Source organism: Eptesicus fuscus, chromosome 7 (genome assembly GCF_027574615.1).
Source record: "Eptesicus fuscus isolate TK198812 chromosome 7, DD_ASM_mEF_20220401, whole genome shotgun sequence".
Classification (NCBI taxonomy): domain Eukaryota; kingdom Metazoa; phylum Chordata; class Mammalia; order Chiroptera; family Vespertilionidae; genus Eptesicus; species Eptesicus fuscus.
The window spans coordinates 77,795,082-77,818,553 of NC_072479.1; the positions used below are offsets into that span (position 1 = coordinate 77,795,082).

Genomic DNA, 23,472 nt, shown 5'->3' on the forward strand with positions numbered 1-23,472 from the left:
CACACTCACACACACACGATGTTGGTAGGGTGTATAAGAATTCAAATAATTCTCTGGAACGTTCATCCCTCAGTCCTAAGAGCAAAAGCTTCTTAGTTGTAACCTACATTTGCTGCCCTGTTCCCTGCTAAGCCTCACCATTTCCTTCATTTTCCTTTATTTTTTCTTTTACGATTTATTATATCACAGTGACCACTATATATCTTAATATGAATGTTACTAAAATGTGGAGCCAGTACTTCTGGCTTTCAGTGTGTATGTGTGTGCGTGTGTGTGTGTGTGAATATGTTTTACTTGTATCTACGTGAGAGCTTATATACACACACACATATATATATTTCTTCCTTAAAAAAAAAAATCCTTAGAAGCTGGTGTTGCAAGGTGAAAGCTTCTCTGAGCAAGAGTTTTTAACCATGTACCTCACTGTAAAAATAAACACATAAAATGCGAAGACTCCCCAAATGCAATGGCCATTTGCCCATCTTCTCGTATTTCTACAGTGTTGTGTCTAAGTGTTGTGCTGGCTTGGAAAGAGTCTGTGACAAGTCACTGGGTTTCGAGGCAGAGCTCATTCTATCCACTGTCACTGGTTTGGCTGTGGGGCTGGGGTCTCCTCTTCTCTCAGCTTCCCCTTTTCTTCTTCTTCTTCCCTGATGGCCTGGATGTGTTCTGAGGAATGCTGTTGGGGAGACTGGTCCGAGGACTGGCTTTCGATTCCCGCCAACCGCTGCTCCTCTTCAATGACTTTCTTCCACATCGTGTGGTTCTGCACGAGGTGCTGAGTTATTTGGCAGCAGATTTTCCTCCTTTTGAAAGTTTTCTTTCCTGAGAAAACACCAAATGAGACTACTTATTTGTGTTCTGAATACAACAGTTATTTCTTTTCACATTATTGATGGGAATTAAGTACCAAATGGATACAGAAATCTATCACTGGACTTGTGTATGGTAATAATGTCATTTCCGGAATGGGGAGAGAAGAGGGAGATGGTGATCACCATTAATATAGCATCGGGGCAGGTCTCTGAATGGCAGTTGATATTTGTTAATGTCAATACAAGGTTCTGTTGGTATCTTGGTATTACTCCCACTCCTTCAGACTCTCAAGACTTTTCACCAAAAGATAACTAGCATAACTTCTTGCTATGCCTTCCTTTACTTTGTTAACCAGTTCAACTCACAAGAGTCCACACAACTGATGTCTTTAAAGATGGTTTTGATGTTACAGCTCTGCTTCATGTGCACTAATAAGTTAATTTCAAACTCCTCTCAAAGTTTTCCCACAAGCTGGCACAAGCACACTTTTGCAGTCTTCCTCCATCTGCAGGCTGCTTTCTATCTGCACGTACCTGCCCTCTTTTCTGTACATACACTGAACGCTTCTACTTCCTAGCTGGTACAGCCCCTCCTTCTGAAATGCTCTTCTCAGTCACTGAAAGTTCATGTCCATTTCTTATTTTGAAATCCAGTCCCATTTCATTGAATTCCTCTTCTAAGTAAAATCTTTCAACCTCTCTCTCTCTTAAACTCTCTTGTCACTCTCTCTATGCTTCTCACAGCAGATAGTTTCCTGTTTTTTTGTTTGTTTGTTTTTAATTTCTCATGATCATTATCTCTTTTTCTGGAAACTACACATTCAAAATCATTTAGAGAGAGTGACCCTTTCTTTCAGTTACATAGTTCTGGAAAAGGCGATCAAATTCAACTTCCCCACCCACTTCCGACAACATAGCTGTGTCCCGGTGATTGGCCAGTGCACAGGTATGGAACCCAATTCAGGCCTATCAGAGTCCTTCCCTGGGACTTTTACTATTGGTGCAGCGTGAGCATGAGGTCTGGGAGTCAGGACTGGAGATATTTTCTTCTCTGCTAATGTATTTGGAATGAAGTTAACATAGAGCAAGATTGAAAGAACAAGCCGTTAGGCAGATGAGTCAGAGATAAGAAGAGGAGCAAGTTAGCTCTAATACCAGCCACCATTATGTTTACATGAGCCAATAATTTCCCTTTTGTGTATATATTCATTTGATTGAAGTTTTGTCACTTGTATCAAAAACAACGTCCTAAATCCTCGAAGGCACTTATCTTATTCTCATAGATTCCAGCTCCTTTATTAGACTCCAGCCTCTCTGAGGCAGCCTTGTGAAGAACTGCACAGATCTTACACAGGGCAAGGCTCAGCAAATATGCATTTCATAAACAGATTACATTTACTGTGTCCAAACAATTTAATGTTTTCAATATGGAAGTACCGAAGACAATTTTCACAGCATTGCATGTCTTGATTGAAGAAACATAAGCTGTTTTAAATACTTTGCATTGATGCCATAATTTACTATTGAGGCTTCCAATTCCTTATGCATTTGTTCAGCACCTAATCTGTACTACGTGTGCCACTGTCTGGTGATTCACTGATAGACAAGATAGATATGATACATGCCAGCATGGAGCTTTTACTCTAGCGGGGATCTATAGAGTGAACAAGTATCTACAATTATATTGAGTTTTATAAAGTCTTTGAAAGGTAACAGACTGAGAGGGAAATGCCTCACCTGGGAGGATTCTGTATGATGACGGTAGCTTGGACTAAGATGGGGATAATGAAAATGAAGATAGATAAATGTGAGACATATTTGTGAAGCTCAATCAATACAACTTTGGCAACTGATTAGATGTAGGAAACAAGAGGGAGGAATCAAAGACAACCCTGAACTGTCTGGCCAGAGCAGCTGAGTAGATGGTGGTATGATGTCCTGGGAAAGGAAGCGTCAGAGGAGGAGCAGATTAGAGGGGTATATTGAACATAAAGTGTCGGAGACACCTACAAGAGGAGAGGTAAAGTAGGCAGTTGACCTTGAGCTGAGAAGAGAGGGCTGTTCTCTTCTAAGCTTCCAGAATATAATGTAAGTCTCAGTATTTTCATCTGGGTGACCATTTTAGACTCAGGTGAAGAATTTATAAATTAGGCTAAATCCTACCATTAGATTGTAAGCTTCCCTATGGAAAGAAGCAATTCCCCCCTTTTGTGTGTATATCCACAAAGCTCCAGCCTTTTGTAAGTATTCAGTAGAAGTTTAGCAAATGAATCGTTCTCTCCAGTTTCTGTTCCAACGTTGCAAGTAAATAATGAAGTATTGATAAGTGATAAAAATAGTATAATGATATGAAAAAGTGGTCCACAGGAAATTCTGATCTTCTTGAGACTATATCAAAGAATTAACAGTACAAGTTATCACATATTCAGATATTTGGGTTTCCTTAATGAAGTACTAATGATTTACAATATATATTCTGGAAGAAAGAAGAAGAAAAAGAGTAGGAAGAAGAAAAGGAGGAAGAGGAAGAAAAGGAGAAGGAGGACAAAATAGTCACAATAGCAAAAGAGAAAAAAATTAAAAAGTCAATTGCTATGAGATGTGCCAAAGGAACTAGCTGTCTTGGAGGTCATACACCAGAATTTTTGTGTAAGTGCTAATGATTGCTACAATGGTTTCATTTTAATATACCACAGGAATTTCTTGTACTTTATAGGACAAGATCAGTTTTTAAACCACAGTTCAGAAAAAGGACATGAAATAAAATAATCTTGAATTACTTTTGAACCATATAGACACATTAAAAAAACTGGTTAAATGCTTAAATGCTAGGGAGAATGGATACAGGCAGTCTTAAGCAAGAATTAAAAAAATATATATTTACTTTACTCATTATTTTATTTATGAAATGGACCCATCAATCAAACCTATATTGACCACCTACTTACTGACATACAGTTTTCTGGATGCTATGGAAACAATGACCAATTTGCCTCAGAGCTTATACAATCTATAGGCCAGAAAGCCAAGAAGACAAAAAAAATGAAATACACATGCTATATTTTATAACAGACATACTCATGTGACCAAGATGGCCTTAATGGTCCCCTCAGCTTGAATAAACTTTAGACAGGGTTTTTTCAAGTTTTATAAAGTAAATGCTCTAAGAAAAGGGAGGTGAGCTTCAAACTGCTACTTCTTTATCTGCCCCCTTGGAATATATATTTCCCAGCCTCTAGCCAGTTTTATAACTTGGGAACATCATCTCAAGGATCTGGGAGCCTAACTTCCATAAGCACCAGTTAGCAAACACACATGGCCTAAGTGAGCAACTCCCTCAAAGTTCCTCCATTCTCTGTCACTAGTGCATCCCAGCCCTTAAAAACTCTCCTGCCTTTGTTTCAAGAGAGGTGAGTTCAGTTTTTCTTCCTTATTGCAATGGTTTTGAATAATGTCTTCCTTGCCATTTTTGACCAGTGTGTAGTCCAGTTTATTTCTGACATGTCAAACCATAGTGAACGAAAGACTCAACTCGTGGGGAAACAGGTAAGATTTTTTTTCAAAGGAAATGACACCTTTGAATGAGATGTCAATGATGAGACTTACTACACTGGGTGAAGAAGGGGCTGGTAGCATTCTGGGAAGAATGAGGGGGCATGTCTAGGGGCCTGAAGCATGACATAGACTTCTTCATTTGAGAGCTTCTCAACAAGGGAGATTTATTAATAATAAAATAGATTAATGCATTAGATTTTAAAAAGCAAGTCTCTAAAATACTCCCCTATCAGAGCCATTTACTTGTCTATTTCTACCTTGTTTATGTTGTAGTTAAATCCAAATCAGTTCCTGCTGAGAAATTTTAAAAGGTTAACATGCTTTCTATGCTAACCTTTCGAATCAAGAGAGCTACAGATGGCCACTGGCTCAGCACAGGATTGCATCACGGGCATAGGAAACACCCTACCATGCAGGGTGATGATTCCATCCGAGATTTATACACATTCATGGCAGGCCATTCGCAGGGAAGGAGCTGACACAAAGCTCAACTTTTTTCCTTTCCTTTCAGGTCAGCCCCCGTGAGAGCAGCTTGTTCTCTTATTAATGCTGTTGAACATTAGCAGTAAACCTCTCTGGAATTAAACTGAATGAGGTGACGTAGAAGAAAGTTTGTACCAAATGAACTTGCGTAGATTAGAGTCTGCAGGTGGTCTAAAGCATGCTTGTATTGGGAGCCAAATTGTTCGGCACTGGAACCTCTTGAAAGGAGAACAAAGAGCCTTTCATTGCTCAAATTCTAAATGCAGCTTAGTACTTCATTAGAAACCTCTTAGTTCGCTGTAGGAATCTTTCAGATTTAATTATGAGGTAGGAAAAAGCCTTCTTTCCCTAGGATACCATATTGAAACATTTTATTCTATGTTTCCTGGGAGGTCTCCAAGTTTAACAAATTGCTGAAGTTATCAGTGCATATTTAATTTAAGTCTAAGTTTCAGGCTAACTCCAGCTACCCATCATAGTCGATATGAATTCTGAAATTAAAAGGACAAGAGGAAATACACATGGAGTTAAAAATGAGGAGACTTGGGATTCTTTTCTGATTCCGCAGAAAACATCTACACCTTGGAATGCTACTTAAATTTTTGAGCCTCAGTTTAGTCTTTTGTAAAAGGAGGCAGCTAAACTAGATGATCACTAGTTCTCCCATTTCTAAAATTCCATTATGTCTTGTCTTTCTCTGACTGGCTTATTAAATGTGGAATCTAATGAACAAAATAAACTGATGAACAAAATAGATCCAGAGACATAGAGGCATGGAACAGATAGTCGAAACTCAGAGGGAAGGCGGGGTAAGTAGGTGGGTGGGTGGGAAGAGATCAACCAAAGAACTTGTATGCATATATGCATAACCCATGGACACAGACAACAGTGTGATGAAGGCCTGGGGCAGGGTAGGATTCGGGTGGAAGAGGGCAGGAGAAATAGCAAAGAGCCTTTGTTGAGAATACTTCACAACATGAAAAAAAAATAATCTGTTTTTATAGTTAATTAAATGGATTAGATTGGGTGCACTGTGCAGTCCAAATCAATGGCCAGATCTGAGCACTTCTCCTTGTCCCTCTTGCCACTAACTCAGTCCAAAGCCCCAGATCTCTCTCGGGCAATTTCAACAGCCTCTTAACTCATCCCATTGCTCAGACCCCTTTTCCTACACCAAACTCAATAATTTACTCAGTACAGCAGCTGAAACAATGCAGTTGAAATGTGAGTTGAATCAACAAACACTTCTGCTCAAAACCTCTGATGGCTTCCCAACTCAGTCAGAGTAAAAGCCAAACTCCATACTGTGATCTAAGAGCCCTACCTTCAAACCTCACATCATACAGCCCCCACTCTTTGCCGCTGCTCTCCCAGCGCTCCTGATGTTCCTCACATCATACAGCCCCCATTCTCTGCTTCAGCCACCCAGAGCTCCGGATGCTCCTGGAACACCCAGCCGCACCCGCCTCCGGACCTTTACACGGCTGCTTTCGCGTTCTCTTGGAATGATCTTATCTCTATCTTTATGAGTTACTCCTGCACTTTTTTCAGGTCTGTAAAAAATTTTTTAAACATCTGTCTTTCTTATTTAGACCTTCCATGGCCACCCTATCTAAAATTTTAACCTTTTAATTTTAATTTCATATCCCCTTACCTTTTAAAAAGTTTTAACATTTATCAGTACTTAACATACTTTGATTTACTGATTTATCTTGCTTAATGTCTGCTGACCCCACTGGAATGTAGGTCTAAAGGGCAAGGATTTATTTATTCTTTTGTCTGATTTGTTCATAGCTCTGTCTGGAAGAATGGCTGCCATAGAGTAGGTGCTCAGTAAATTCCTGCTGAATGAATGAGTGATTACCATCTCCCATTGCTTTACATGGTCTCCCCCTTACCAAGCCAATAATAGCCTATAGTTTCTGTATATGGTACCTGATATTTCTTTTATCCTGAAATCGTTAAGATACTCTGAAGAATAGGCTTCCACTATTTAATTTAATTTTATTTTTTACTTCATGACAGAGAACATGTCTTTGTATAAACGTGGTATTATTATAGATCCCATAATCTCTAATTTCTCTTTTTATGAGATTGAAGGGGGTTATCCATAATCAAATGCAGCAGATGATATTTGGACTCAAAAGTATATAATTCATAAAAAGCAGATGATTCATCTGAACCTAGAAAAAGATTTTATAACTTACTTGGAGATTCATTATTTTCATAGGTTTCCTCTTCATTTGGTGCTTCTTCTTCCTCCTCCTCTTCTTCTGGGTCATCAGTATCTCCTGACTCATCACTGCCTTCCACCCATTTCCCTGGCATCAGTCCTGCTGAATCATAGGAGTTGCACAGAGGACCCACAATGTGAGAGATAAAGGATTCCTGAAGGTTGGCCAGCTGGGGAGCAGAACGGTCCATGAAGGGGCTTATTGGTAACCCAAGGCTGGCCTCTTCGTCACCCTAAAAATAGGAAGTTATCCGGAAAGGAAAGTTTAAAATACAAGTAAAGTCAACATTTGCTTAGCATCTAAAATTTGCAAATACACAACAACCCAGATATTCATGTGTGAATTCCCTCTTTATTGCTAAGAGATTCCACCCCAAAAGATACCACTATTTTGATCTTGAGGCTTTGGCTTTTGATCAAGGGGAACTATATAAGAAATGGTTTAATGTCTCAGCAGATAATATTTCTTATCACATTAGTCAGTGTGCCTTATATTAGAGTATAAATCCTATATAATAAAGAGGTAATATGCAAATTGACCCTCACACCCTCGCACAAGATGGCCACCCCCATGTGGTCAAAAATGGCTGCCCCTATGTGGTCAAAGATTACTGCCACAAGATGGCTGGCAGAAGAGAGTAGTTGTGGGCGTTCAGGCCAGCAGGGGAGGGCAGTTAGGGCTGACCAGGCCGGCAGGGGAGGGCAGTTAGGGGCAACCAGGTCAGCAGGGGAGGGCAGTTGGGAGAGATCGGGCCAGCAGGGGAGCAGTTAGGTGTTGATTGGGCTGGAAGGAGAGTGATTAGGAGCAATCAGGCAGGCAGGCAGGTAAGTGGTTGGGAGCCAGCAGTCCCGGAGGGATGTCCGACTGCCAGTTTAGGCTCTATCCCACAGGGGCCCGATCCCACTGGCAGTCAGACATTCCCTGAGGGGTCCCAGATTGGAGAGGATGCAGGCTGGGCTGAGGGACACCTCCCCCCATGCATGAATTTTGTGCACCGGGCCTCTAGTATATCATAAAAACCAATGCTGGAAATAATTATCAAGCAAATACATATTCTATCATGTTTTCCTTTTTTTGCCTGGGCTACCAGAAATCTTAAAATATGATAGTGTTCAATTAAAGTTGCTACCTTATCCTAGCTTTTGATTGAATTATATCTTCTGTGATTATATGATTTCTAGATTCTTATTTACCTATTTATATAATAGAATCATTCTATACATGTTTGTCTTTTGAACAGTTTCAAATCTTTCTGGAAAAAAAATCAGATTGTCAACCATAAAGAAATATACTAGTATATTTACAATGTTTATGCCTATGTAGTGGGGATTACTATAAGTGAATTTTCCTTTTTCTTTATAGTTTTCCTGTATTTCAATATTTCAGGATTGATTATGAATTAACCTCATTCCTAGCAAAGGCAGTACATTATTTTCTAGAAGCACAAACCTTTTATCGTATATATGAATCTTGTGAATAATACCTGTAAAAGTTCTTTCTAATCTCTCTAAATATGTCCAGACCATTTATTACTTGTTAAGGTGTCTCATCCTATTTTTGGATGCCTTTAGTAATGCAAATTTATTTCTGACATTGACCTGAAATCTATCTCCTCATAACTTCTATAAACTGGTTATATTCATACCCTTTTTAGGGTAGTAGAGAGGAATCTAATGTTTCTTATAAATCAGATTCTGTGTCAAGTATTTCATATAATATATCTTCTTTAATCTCCACAACTACTTCATGGTAAACCTAATCCTAAATTTGTATGTCAGTCTTTTAAGTATTTGAAGATAGTTATTATATCACCTTTATTCCCCCCAGGATTAATATCTTCAGTTCCTTTAATGTCTTCATGTGCTTTTATGTCACTGATCCCTGTACTTTATCCATGCTCCACTACCTCCAGATTCATTTTAAGACTAAACACAATATTTCCAGTATAATCTGGAAATGTGGAGGGTAATATGGGAAAGACCACTTATGTTTACATTTTGGTGATAGTTTTTTGGTAGTTTGCTAAACCTCACATTAACATGTCAAGTAAAATGCCTGTTTTTTAAGCCTTTTCATGCACTGTGGTTCTTAACTCTCTTAGAAAAGTAAACTTAATTTGTTATATATTCATATATTTAAACTTAAGTTGGCTTCTATTATAATGAATTTGTAAAAGGACAATATTTCAGTGGTCTTTCCCATGTCTCTATTACTTCAACATCTCTCAAAATACTTGCAAATAACTTTATCTTAGAGTTTTCATGGTTATAATTTAGTCCATTTTTGGTCATCTTTTTAATCCTGTGATTAAAATTGGCCAGTGCATTTTCTAATGTTAGGGTGAATATGAAATAGATTTATCACACTTAAAGCTTTTGGAAACTTTGCAGAATTTATGAGCAGCCTAAGCATGGATGAAATCAGTTACCTGTTCATAAAATTCACTGACAATACCCTCTGTCCACTGAAGATGGAGCTCTTTACTTTTAGCTGGCCCATTGATATCAGCCAACTTTATACACATTTGACAAACTAGTAGACGGTCGTTTTCATTGGTCCAATCTATTCCAACATCATCATTTACCTGTTTGAGAAACAAAGATGGATGTGTTTTACCTCAAGGAAAGCAAAAGTTGACTAGGAGAATAAACAATACAATATTTATTGTTTTTTTTTACCATGTGGAGATCAGAATGCCAAGTGATGAGAATTTTTTCAGCTATTTAAAATAATGTTACTGCCTTGCATAAATTAATAGTAAAATAGTTTATAAAAATAAAATAACAAATGATGAATAATTATTAATTATGCAGTTGAAAATAAATGCTATTTAAATTAGCATGTTATCTATTACTATTAAAATAATGTAGCTACAAATAAGAAATTTTCTTGAATTAAAATTTGAGCATTTATGTTTGACATATGAAATTTTGCTTCAGAGTTTTGACTTTTCTACTGCCAGATTACTTATGTTCATATATCACAGACATGGGAGCAAATTAAGTCAAACAAAAACACAATGACAGAATTTCATTATTTTCCTGTATCACAAAATATAATATAGACAGCACCCCAATGTCTCAAGTTCCTAGATTGGGACCAATGCCTATTTATCTGCTTCTAGTTAAACATTTTATTGCATTTCATTTTCACATTGGACATATAAGAGGTGATAGCAATGACTCTTCAATACTTCAGCCCCTTGACATCTTTCAGTGTGGCCATGAAATGAAGACTGGTATAAATCTAGTTACCTTGGCATTAAATTTGGCTACGAAGTCAAAGTGTTTCTTCAAGTCAGTGGCCAAAATTGCTTCAATGACAAGGAAACGGAAATGCTTAAATTCCACATGGTCAAGGTTAACTAAGAAGTTGTACTCTGGCCGGGACATGAAAAGGTTCCATGCAGCAGCTGCATGATGATTCTCCAGAACTGAGCGATCATTGTAGAGCACCGCCTAGGCAAACAAGTGAGAGAGGGAAGAGTTCAATTTTTTAAGTTAAAAAAAATTACAAAAACAGATGAGAATATGCAATGCTTTGGGAATTTTTTTTTCATGGAACACAAATATGTAGTTTTGTGACTGCTGGTTATTAAGAATCACTTATGCTGCACATTGACTGTTGATTACTCTTCTTGGTTAAATTTCTTCCTTTCCTTCTTTCTTTCCTTCCTTCTTTCTCTTTCTTTCTTCCTTCCTTCCTTCCTTCCTTCCTTCCTTCCTTCCTTCCTTCCTTCCTTTTTCTTTCTTTTTCTTTTTTTGGTGAAATAAAGGTTATGTACTTGAAACTTTATTCCAAACACTTCCAAGTGAGAGGCTTAGTGCTAGATTTTATTAGATTTCTTTGCAGGACACAGGAATTTAACCATAGAAATATGCAAATATATTAATATACCTGAGAGGTAACTCAGTTATTTTTGCATCTAGAATCAGAATGACTTCCTCTTAAACATATATCTAATAAAGAGGAATGAAATTCCTGACAAGCCCATAATTTAAAACATTCTCACCCCATGATCAACCATAGGAAATATCACCCTTTATCTAGTAATTGAAGGTAACAGTATCTACTTGTTTGCAATTCTCTAATAATGCCCAGAAAAGGCCCAGAAGAAGAGGAAGTTGCCTTAAAAAATGCTTGAAGACTGTGTGATAGAGGATAGAAAACAAAAGGCATTAGGACAGAAGAACATTATTACTGAGGTATAAAAATAGGACAATTTGAATAGTAAGAAGCAAGAGGATTTGCATGACTATACAAAAAATAATGCTTCTGTTTAATGAAATAAGTTAAAGTAGGTAGTCAGGGGAAAATACAGGATATTTTTATTTTATTTTAGAGTAAAAGAAAATTCTAGACTATAAAACAGGAAGAAGCTTACTGAGTTTATTTGAATAGCTAATGATAATTAGATACCTAGTGATTAATTTTGACTTACATGTAAATATATGCTAAGATGTGCTTTTTTAAAGTTACCATTTTGGAATGCTAGGTTCAGGAAAAAATTTCCCTCAAATGAAATAAATTGATTTTTAATTCCGACTAACCAATAAAATACCTTAAGAATCATAATTGTTGTAATAAAAATATATTTAGAAGGAATGGGATTTATATACAAAGAAGCCTTGCATTCTTAAAAGTCCAAAAAGATTTGGTTCTCTAATCTTTTCAGTAAGAGACTTCTGTACAAGTTGGATTTTTGTTTTTGAGGCAGTTCATAAACATGAATTCAAGTAGTTTTTCTTCCTTAGGAAAAAATTGAGAAGGGATCTCCACGGGTAATCAAGTTGTATACCTGCCATGAATAACTTGGAAAAAACCATGTTATCTTTTCAAAGTTAGCATGGTCTCTAAGAACTTTATGTCAGGGCCGAATATAGTTCAGCTCATATTTATTTGGTGCCTATTATAAATCAAATTTAAAATACTGATTTTTTTCCCCCCAGAGAAATCTCTCCATTGAATTATTTCTCCTAATCAAAATAGAATTACCTGAGGAGCACTAGTTGCCACCAGGAACGCGTTAGTCCTTCCTGGGTGGTCATAGTCATGCATGGCTGCAGCCACATACAGTGCCATCAACTCTAAGGCAGGAATATTTCCAGACAGACATCCGTATTTATCATCCGGCACATTATACATTTTTGAGAATACATATCCCATGTGTCCATGTGTAAATCCACTGTCAGAATCTGAAAAGAGAATATGAAAGTAATTGAGACTTTGAAAAAGAATTAAATGATATAATTTATCTTGATCTCCTCAAAAAAAAGTACCCTATTGTTGTCATAGCTCACAAGAGAGCACAGATGTCCTTAGCACGTACCTGAATCACTTGCTGATCCATGATCATTAATCACAGTTGAGAGGCCAGGGATAGGTTGCGTAGTAAGATACCAAACAGCATGTAAGACGTCAGTAGCATGGATTCTGTTATGATCTATATAACCAATGCAAAGGAACAGTCATTCATTTGTGAACTTTGGGGCCCAAGGACTAAGAGTGCCATCTACTGGATAAATAGTTTAGTTCTAACATTTTAATATACCAATGAATGTCGGCCAAACATTCTAGGACAAATACTCTTTGATTACTCTTCCATTATTCTGTAATATCTATAGTAACAATAAAAAACAACAACACTCAATATTCTTTATGTGTGCAGATGTCTAAAGTATAAAAATCTATATCCAAAGCATACCAGAAACCTAATGTATATAGGAAACTCACTATGTGAAACAACTGTAATGCTTACTCTCATACTTATTTCCATGCTTCTGTATAAGACTGGGCAGTAGATTAAAGAAAGACCCATGACATATTTTAACTGGTCAGACCAATGACCTATACCACTCAATATCTCATCTCTGATAAATTGCATCCAAATATGATCTGTGAATAGAATATAGCAGCATTCTTCTGTAATCAAACTTAAAATACTATAATAAAAGTGAATCCACAAAGCAAAATTAAAAACCAAGATCAGTAATATTCCCTGATGTAGAAATTCTGATTTGGGAATAAAGTTATAGGAAATACCTAAAAAGAAAAATAAATACCTCTTTGTACAGTAATGTAGGGAGTTAGGCCATTTAGAAGAATAAAAACTATGGGGAAACCAGAATTTAATAATGTCATTATCATAGGAAGGGAGGGGTCTAGTTCATATGTACAGTTTAGCTTCTGTTGAACAGTGACCAAAGGCCCAGTGCTCTCTTTGCTCGCCTTCTTTTTCTGGTGCAATTCTCCTAAGTTTTCTCTTGTTTATCTAGCCCTCATGATACTTCATTGGTATGCTTTATTATAAAGGTGCTTACTTTATACATTTTATTTTTGTTGACTGACCATGATACAGTTTCCTTCTCCAATACATTCATACACCATCTAATGCCAGGGATCTGTTCTAAGAAATGCATCACTAGGCAATTTTGTCATTGGGAACATCATAGCGTGCACTTACACAAACCTAGATGGTATACCTAGTACACACCTAGACTGTATGGTATGCCACCGTCATAAAGGCAGTCTGTCATTGACCAAAATGTTGCTTTTTGGCATATAACTATATAACATATTACATCTCTGAGTAATATTGAACAAATGAGGAGAAAACAGAAGAGAACAAAAATGTTAATGGGAATTTGAGAGAAAGACCTGTCCCCTGGTCAAAGAAGAAAGAAGAAACCATGACATCTGTGGTGTTGGCCGCACACAGGGGATGTAGGTAGATGGTGATTATTACCTACAATTCTAGGAACTCTTTGAGTAAATCTTTAGGTGATGTGGGTAATTCAGGTGAGGGGCTGGGTGAATGCTTGAGAAATGTCTTTATAAAAGCTTTGATAGTACAATTGTGAGAATTATAGAAGGAAACATATTTTATTTATTTATTTATTTATTTGTTAATCCTCACCTGAGGATATTTTTTTTATTGATTTTTAGAGAGTGGAAGGGACAGGAAGAGACAGAGAGAGAGAAACTTCAATGTGAGAGAGACACATGGATCATCTGCCTCCTGCACCAGCCCGGGCCAGGGATCGAGCCTCAACCAAGGTACGTGCTCTTGAATGGGAATCGAACTAGCGACCCTTCAGTCCGCAGGCCAATGCTCTGTCCACAACTGCTAAGGCATATTTTATTTTGTTATATTTTTAATCCTCACCTGAGGATATGCTTTTATTCATTTTAGAGAGAGAGGAAGGGAGGGAGGGGAGAGAGAGGGAGAGAAAGAGGAAAAGAGAGAGAGAGAGAAAGGGAGAGAGAGAGACATTGATGTGAGAGAGAAACACTGCTGTCCAATTGCCTCCTATATGGGACAATGCTCCAATCAACTGAGCCACTTGGCCAGGGCCGGAATGCATCTTAAGAGTATATGATATAGTAAGCTTGTAATTAATGTAAATATCGTTCACATAAAATAAATTATTGCTGTTAGAACAAAATGGTGAATTAGCACAGATCACCAGTTTTCTCTCGATGATTCCTGAGAATATAATGACGAAGTTAAAGTAAAAGCTATGCTAAGTCCTTGAGGAGGGAGAATGCAGTGATGACCCCGTAGTGGAAGAAGATGGCCTCTTGGCAGAGGGGGCGATGGCTAGGGGATGTGTTGGGAGAGAGCGTCTGAGAGTTCTTTTCCCTACTGCAAGCTGGGAAAATTACTGTGTACCAGTAATTACCATCACTATAGCTAGTCAAGAAAACTTGTGCATGCACCCAAAATTTCAGAGTGGAAGGGGGAAGTATTGGGGTATTGGTAGAGCCTGTTTGGGTTGAGAGATAGACAAAATCAGATACAGGGAAACTATTTTAAAATCTAGATTCTTTAAATTTTGGTAAGGGTTCTGGGTAAAAATTTAAAAGTTTTCATATTTTCTTTCTTGGAAAAAATTTAAAGTATACTTCAAAGTATAATAAAATTTAGTTTCTAAAATTTTAGGTCATTGTCATATTAAAGTTAATTTAACTCTATTTTGGTTACTCATGTTTTTTTCATTTAGTTACGGATTTATTTAGCTAGAGTCGTTAGAAATATAGTTCTCTAGCAGTAAATATTTAAAAAGTAGACATACAACAAAATTTTATGTATGACAATTATAATTAATGATAAACAATGCTTTTGATTAGTATAGATTTACAACCCTTCCACATGCAAGGTATTATTATTTAAATGTGATCACCAATCAAGCTAAAACTTTCTTGTGAGAAGATATAAATTCTCTTTACGAAAAGTGGGGCTTCTAATAGAACAAGCAGGTTTATTATAACACATTCTTTTCACATAGAATGAAGAACCCACTATTTCAGGGGGAAAAAAAAACCCATTTACTTATAACATATAAACATGTAATAAGAAAGTGTAAAAACTAATTTAAAAATTTAGAATTTAGAAACTTCTTTTTCCACTTAAGTATTTGTCAACTTTCCCTATGATTTAGTGGTATTCTACCTATAGAAACATTAGTAATTATTATGTCAATTGCTCAGTGGAACTTGCCTGAAGTGGACTATGTCATAAAACTATATTTGGAAATACAACATTAATTTGTAAAGTTAGTCTGGTAACTAGCTGTTGTTTAGTGTTTTCGGTGGCTTCCTTTCTATAAAAGTGTATTTATGTAACTAGTTAACCTTTGAGAAGTCACTAACACATGTCAATCACTGGCATCCAACCAGGGTGGGCCTTGGAAATATTACTAAGAGAGTAAGACTTATCTTTTTTTTTTTTTTTAAATACATTCCATCGATTCTTTACAGAGAGGAAGGGAGAGGGATAAAGAGTTAGAAACATCAATCAGCTGCCTCCTGCACACCCCCTACTGGGGATGTGCCTGCAACCAAGGTACATGCCCTTGACCGGAATCGAACCCGGGACCCTTCAGTCCGCAGATTGATGCTCTATCCACTGAGCCAAGATGCAGATTGATGCTCTTCAGTCTGCAGATTGATGCTCTATCCACTGGTTAGGGCAGCTAGATTTATCTTGAGATCCTTTCAAACTACCCCTTTCTCATTTCTCTCTTCCAACTTCATAGTCCCATTGACCAGACTTTCCCCACGGGCCCAATGCTCTTAAGTACCTCTCATACTCCCACTGCTCGTCTCTCTCCTAATCCCACACATCTAATTTGTAGTTTTAATTCTTCATTCTCCTTTGCTATCACACATCATCAGCTTTGCATTTTCATTCCAATGCAGCATGTGCATGGCATCTTGAAAAACGACACTTTAATAATGGGTCACTAGGTCAATGTATACCAGTTTCGGGAAATACCTGTGCTTTATCCTCTCCATATAACTTTTATTTACTTCAGCTCTTTGTAACTACAAAAAGACATGGGTTCTAAAGTCCAAGGTACATAAAAGCAAATTTAAAACTTAAAAGTTAAAATATGATTTAAACAACATATTTCTAAGGCATGTTCCAACCCATATATTATGTTTGACTATTTTTCTTGCTATGCTTTTATTTTCTAAAAGTACCACATGCTTTCTACATATTTCCACAAGTTCACTGATTAGATTTATGGACATTTTCTCCAGTTTCATGTATTTTTTAGCATGTAGAACAATTTTACTTACGTGTTCTGATGCTACCTGAAGTGCTACATATTAACAATATAATTGAACATCTCCTTTGTGTTCCAATGTCTCATGGTTGTAGATGACAAACTTTCCCTCAGAATATTCCAAGTTCATAAGCTTGAACACTGGTTGTGTCCTTTCCTTGGGTCTTCCCATTTATTTCACTTAAAAAAAATGTTTCTAATAACTGCTCCACAACTACTTCCAGATGTTTCTTCTTTTCTATTTTATTACTTAGACCATTATCCTACCGTCCCTCTACCCCAAACCAGGTTTACCTTATATGGAAAAACTTCAATAGTTAGTGATTTAACTTTGCAGTTCCCAGAATAAAAGTTGAATTCAGTCAATGAAAGGCATACATTGGAAAATGAGCAATACATTGAACATTTAATGATTTATTTAGCACACACTTAAGTGGCTCTTAGTATATGTAAGGAACTATTATAATTGTTTTAGAGGTATTACCTCATTTTATCCTCATATTAATTCTATGAAGCAGATATTATGATCCCATTTTACAGATTAAGAAATGAGGCATACAGAGGGTAAAAAAGACCCAGGTTCTCCTACATGTGATAAGTGAAGAGTCCAGGATTTTAACACAGGCTATTATATCCTAGACACCATATACCATGTGGCCATAGGGCAAGTTTACAATATGTAATTCTGTGCTGGCTGATAGTGATTCAATATACCATTAACCTTAGCAAATTATATGAATTTTTAAAGTATTATTTCACAAATAACTTAGACTTACAAGGAATTTCCCGGTATCCAATCTCCAAAGCATGAAAGTAATTCATAAATTCCCTAACTGGAATTTTGAAAGCTTCAAAGAGGCCCATGTCTTCAAAAAGTCTGTATGATACCTGTAAGACAGAAAGGCAAAGACTTAAAGCACATTCCTGAGTGTGTATTAGACATAAAAAGAAAAAAGTCATATTATTTATGTCCAACAGAAACAATTATTGGGAACAAGATATCAAATTGATATTGAAGGCCTTTATGTGCTTAGCCCTTGAAATACCTGAGCACAAGGAGGACATAATTTATTTTTAAAGATAGGGACATTCGCCCAAAAAACAACCAACACAGAACGCAGTATACACTATAGAAACATATCAAAAAATTAAATTGCATGTAATATCATTAACTGGAGAATAATATTTACTACATTTCTAATTATATAGTACATACTATAAATGCTAATAAAAGAATGAGACAGCTTAAATTTATTCAGGTTATATATATAACTATATATAACAATATATATAACTATACATAACTATATATAACTCTCTCTTTAGATATACATGTGTGTGTATATATATCTATATATATATCTATGTCTATATCGATATATAGACATAGATATATATATGTATAAAAGTTTTCCAGAGAATAAAGAATTCAGAGTTGTGTATTAGTGAAGAATAAGAAGAAATAATTATGAAAAAAGGGTTGCCTTGAGTAAAATATATAGAGAAAAAAGATTTATTCTATTCAAAATAACAATGTCTAAACTATTTTTTCTAGCTTGTCCTCTTTCTCCTGTGAATATCTATTATCCACCCAATTCCTTTCACAGCTCTAGTGACTCAAATTAAGTAAATGCCTTTGGATGTAACTGGCATTTTTGACATGCAAACAATGAAGAAAAAAGAATAAAGGGGCAGAAGAAGGTATTGGGGAGAGAAGTGGTTATTTTGGTGGCAGAGTGGAATACAACAGCATTTAGAGCAGCCTTACCTCATGTCACAAAGGCACAGTGTTGGGTATAATTGAGGAGATTAAAAATAATTTTTCATTATTTTAATCTGTATTCCTTCATAAAATTACCTTGGATTGTTTCCTCTAAAACTTTTAATATATGGCTCCATAGTTAAATTCATCTTTTGTTATTGACTTTAAATCAATTCAAATTCAGTAACATTTTAAAATTATATATTCAATGTTTGTCACTATGTGATATATATATATATATATATATATATATATATATATATATATATGTGTGTGTGTGTGTGTGTGTGTGTGTGTGTGTGTGTGTGTGTTGTGTGTATTCCTTAATGGAGCTAGTAGGGCAAGGTAGTAGACATAATAAGATAGCTATATAAACAGTAGACATAATAAGAAAGGTATATACTTTGACAGAAAGTCATAAGTTATATACAAAAAGAAAAAGGGGAGCAGGACAGGGATAGAGGACTAGAAATACAGAAAAGGTATAGAAGTGTTTTTTAAAGTATGAGGGCTAGGGTAAGCATATTCAGGTGACATTTGAGCAAAGAATTAAAAGACGTGTGAAGTAAGATACGTGGATATCTAAGGAAAGAGTTTCTCATGTAGAGTAAAAGCCAATGCAAAGGCCCGATGTATACTTGCAATATTCAAGAAACGGCAAGAAAGCCAGGATGGATAAAGCAAGAAGGCCAGCATGGAATGAAGATAGGAGTAGACTTTAAACTGGGATTGGTGCAATCTTGGTGTTTGACAGCCATATTGACCATTATAAGGATTTCACTCTGCATGAGGTAGGGAGCCATTGAAGCTGGAAAGTAACTTTATTTGACGTACGTTTTAGAAGGAGCACTGTACTTGCTGGTTGGGAACAGAATATAATGTATATCAATTCTGTGTTGGGTTTTCTCACTTTGAACAGCAAGTATATTTAATTTTTAGCCTTTTTCTGTGTAATATAACATCCCCACTTCCTCTCTTTAAAAAATGCAATAGATTCCTCAAAAAATTAAAAATGGAACTTCTATTTGACCTAGTAATCCCACTTCTAGGACTATATCCCAAGAAAACAGAAGCACCACTCAGAAAGGATATATGCACCCCTATTTTCACAGAAGCACAATTTACAATAGCTAAGATTTGGAAACAGCCTAAGTGCCCCTCAGCAGACGAGTGGATTAGAAAACTGTGGTACATCTACACTATACAATTCTACACTGCTGTAAGAAAGAAGGAATTCTGACCATTTGCAACAGTCTGGATGGAACTAGAGAGCATTATGCTAAGCAAAATAAGCCAGTCAGAGAAAGATAAGTACCACATGATCTCACTCATTTGTGGAATATAATGAACAACTTAAACTGATGAACAAATATAGAACCAGAGACATAGAAGCATCAAACAGACTGTACAACCTATGAGGGAAGGCAGGGGAGTGAGGGGGTAAGAGATCAACCAAAGGACTTGTAGGCATGCACATAAGCATAACCAATGGACACAGACAGTAGGGGGGTGAGAGCATGTGCTGGGGGGCGGGAGTGGCCGGGGAGAGGTCAACGGGGGAAAAAGGAGACTCATGTAATACTTTAAATAATAAGGAATTTTAAAAATGCAATAGAAAGTGAAGTTTATAGTTTCTGTAATATTTCAAGCCAGTTCTTCCTTTAGTTATTTCCCCTTTACTATTGCTTCATATAATATTTGAGTTCTTATTTATAAATACCTAATGGATTTATTTCTGCATATTACTTCAATAATAACACTAATAAAAATAACAGCTTCTATGCGTATATATACATATATATACACACATATATATATATACTTATATATTTGGCATTTAATAAGCGAGAAGCCTACTTTAAATAGTTTACATATATTAATTATTTACATGTAATTAATCCTCACAACACCTTCTGAGATAGATATTAATTATTAATATTTGAAAACAGGAGAAACTGAGGCACAGAGAGGTGAGTGACTTGTCCAAGATCACACAGTTGACACATTATCAGATCACACAGTTGACACATTACAAGCCAAGCGGTTTGGCTTCAGATTTTGTACTTTTAACAGCTTAAAATCCTACCACCAATATTTGAAATGCAATGATTTTAAAATTAAATTTTCCGTGGGGTGGGGGTGGGGCAATGGTTAAGATATGTACACATATAATACCTTAATTAAAAAAAATAAAAAAATTAAATTTTCCTATTATTCTTTTTTTTTAACATTTTAAAGATGAATTACAAAATTAAGACAACAGGATATTTTACAGTATGATTTTAAAACAGGTGAATTTTTACCAAGAAGCTGCTAAAAATCAACCAGCAATAATCCAAACTCATAAATAAATAGCACCATTAACCAGATAAGATATTGGTGACTGAGAAAAGTGAGCACCATTCCAAAATCTGAATAATGTCCTTTCAAATTTATTAAAATAAACATGATAATCATAAAAAAGACAGGCAGGCAGTATATTGAGACTGAGAAGTCATTTCCACTACACATATGTCTCTTTTAAAGTCTTTTGAAGTGAGACATTTTCTGTGAAGTTTCAGCCAAAAGGTGATTTCTTGGAATGTTCAAGTTAATTCATTTCAGCTGTCCTAAATTCTTACTAAGGTGAAAAAAAAATATGCCTTTCACACAGTGAAAATTTCATGATTTTTGTCCTTATAAACTCAAATCAAAGGGGGAAAAAACTCCCATCAAATTCTATTTAGCAGTGCAAATGAAGCTGCAATTCCAAAAAGTTTACTGTTTTGTAAGTTGAAAAAATAAAGTGACATAACAAGGATCATGCAGTTACCTATTTATTTTATTTTTGAAAGGAGTGAAAAATAACATTAATGGATTTTGTCAAAATCTAATTGTTAATCATGTCTAATCTTTCTGATGGCTACTCATATCCAAGACTCTTGGAAAACACTTGGTGGAAAAGCTGATCAAGATCCACCCTGCCATCCTCCAGCTCACAGAACTTTGAGGGGAGATGGGAAGCTGCAATGATGCCTGGTACACTGTCACTGGTGCTGTCAAACTGGCTGCTATCATAACCACCTTTCTATTGCTCACACTCTCCATATGAAGAAGTTAAAGATATAAATGAGTGGGTGTGTTTTATAGGAGGCTAAAAAGCAGTTGAAATAAAGGTAAAAAGCCTGGACTTCCAATACAATATATCTGCATTCAAATCATGAATCCAATATGCCCTCTATGACTGCAGATGAATAATATTTCCTCTTTGAAGTCTCAATTTCCTCTTCTGTAAAATAGAGATTTAAAAAAAAAAAATTCCTGCATCAAAGTTACTGAGAAAAGTAAACTGTAAGTTTCGGGGAGTCTGTGATGTATGTACAACACACAAAACAATGTGAGATTTTTCTCTCCACACCAGGGAACACTGTCTAGTAAAAGAGAGAACTCCTGGCCCACGGCCACGTTTTTCCGGTGGCACCATGACAGGCATATTTGCAGGAAAATCACTCCCTCAGAGTCATAGTCTGCCACAGGTTTCAGAAAGTGGAATACAAAACATCCCAGGGGGAGCCCTGATGCATGAGGCTAGGGTGGAGTGAAGTAAAACGGCTGCCCTGAGTACTATTCAGCCATAAGAAAAGATGAAACACTGCCATTTGTGATAACAGGGATGGACCTTGAGAATATCATGCTAAGTGAAACAAGTCTGTTGGAAAAAGAACCATATGATTTCACTCGTATGTGGGCTATAAAACTGAGACTCACAGACACAGACAATAGTATGGTGATTACCAGAAGAAAGGAGGGTGGGGGGCAGTGAAGGGTAAAGGCGACAAAATAAATGGGGGAGGGAAGATGCTTTGACTTTGGGTAGTGGACACACAATGCAATATACAGATCAGGTATCATAGAAATATACACTTGAAACCTATATCATGTTATTAACCAATGCCACCCCAATAAATTTAATTTTAATCATAACTTTTTTAATTAAAAAAAGAAAAAAAGTCTACCCTTAAGCCTGTCCTTAAGATCAGCTAGCATAAAAATTGTTGCTTAGCATGAGGAGAAAGGGAGAGAAGAATGGGGCTAATAACTCCCAAGAAAAGAATAAGGCCATTTTAGCCTCAATATGTGCATGGCCGTGATGAAGTATATCAGGGGCAACAATTGCATATTACATAGACATTGTAATTATTCTAAGTTTCATATTCCATCAATCATTTTTAGTATACTTCTCTTGTCTGTAGCATAAATTGTCATTTAATTTTGACAGACATCTCATTTTCCTGCTAGAACAGGAGTTCCTGTAAGGAAGAAACACATTTTTCTTCTTGAAGACCAGATTAGTGTTTGTTTGTGGAACTGAGCAATAGAGGTAAAGCCCCCTCTATCTTCTTCCTTCAAACTTTCATGGATCAGGAATCTTCATCCTGAAGTTCCACACTCAGATATTGGCTGAGAGGTCCAAGCAAAGCCTGTCTCCAACGTGTGGAGTAGAAATCAGTGTATCAACTGGTTTGTCTTCTGGTGTTTTTCAGGGAATGTTTGTGCAACAATAAATCAGGGTCCTGAATTCTCATCTAAGCCTTATATTAAGAAGTTTGGTAGTCTTTCATATCTGTGCTGTGATATTTATTTAATCTATCAGAGTTCACCTAAGACATTTTAAAATAAGGTAATAAGTGTTATTGTATCATCCTGTTTAATTAAGAGTATATATTTTGATATGTGTTCATTAATTGGGTGAACACATTGTTTTGTTTTGATTATTGAGAAAATTTTCATTCTTAATTTCTATATTTTTTTCCTCCCTCATAGAAACAAATATTTCTTTATTTGGGAAAATTTGAAAATAGTCTAGCTTGTGATGCATAAAGGTTGTTTCCATATTAAAATACAGAGAACTCTCTTTGAATGTTCATAGCACTGGAGGGGAAAATATTTATGCATATTATCTTAGTTTTTATAAGATAGAAACACTGTAAAATTAAAAAAGTTTAGAAAATAGTCAATGGAAAGAATTACAATAAATTAGTGTTTATGAATAGGCAGCTTTCTTTTTTTGA

At 36.1% G+C, this 23,472-nt stretch overlaps 1 protein-coding gene across 2 annotated transcripts in view; it reads right to left on the reverse strand.

Moving 5' to 3' along the window:
- The window catches only part of PDE3A (phosphodiesterase 3A), a 260,175-nt gene continuing 236,703 nt past the window's right edge, over positions 1-23,472 (reverse strand). For both annotated transcript variants that reach the window (XM_054719232.1, XM_054719231.1), the window contains 7 exons: positions 17,436-17,547; positions 12,417-12,530; positions 12,083-12,282; positions 10,342-10,545; positions 9,516-9,671; positions 7,061-7,319; positions 1-825 (listed from right to left, as the gene is read on the reverse strand). In XM_054719232.1, coding sequence (XP_054575207.1) covers positions 584-825; positions 7,061-7,319; positions 9,516-9,671; positions 10,342-10,545; positions 12,083-12,282; positions 12,417-12,530; positions 17,436-17,547 — 1,287 coding nt within the window. In that variant the 3' untranslated portion in view covers positions 1-583. The remainder of the gene's footprint in view (positions 826-7,060; positions 7,320-9,515; positions 9,672-10,341; positions 10,546-12,082; positions 12,283-12,416; positions 12,531-17,435; positions 17,548-23,472) is intronic.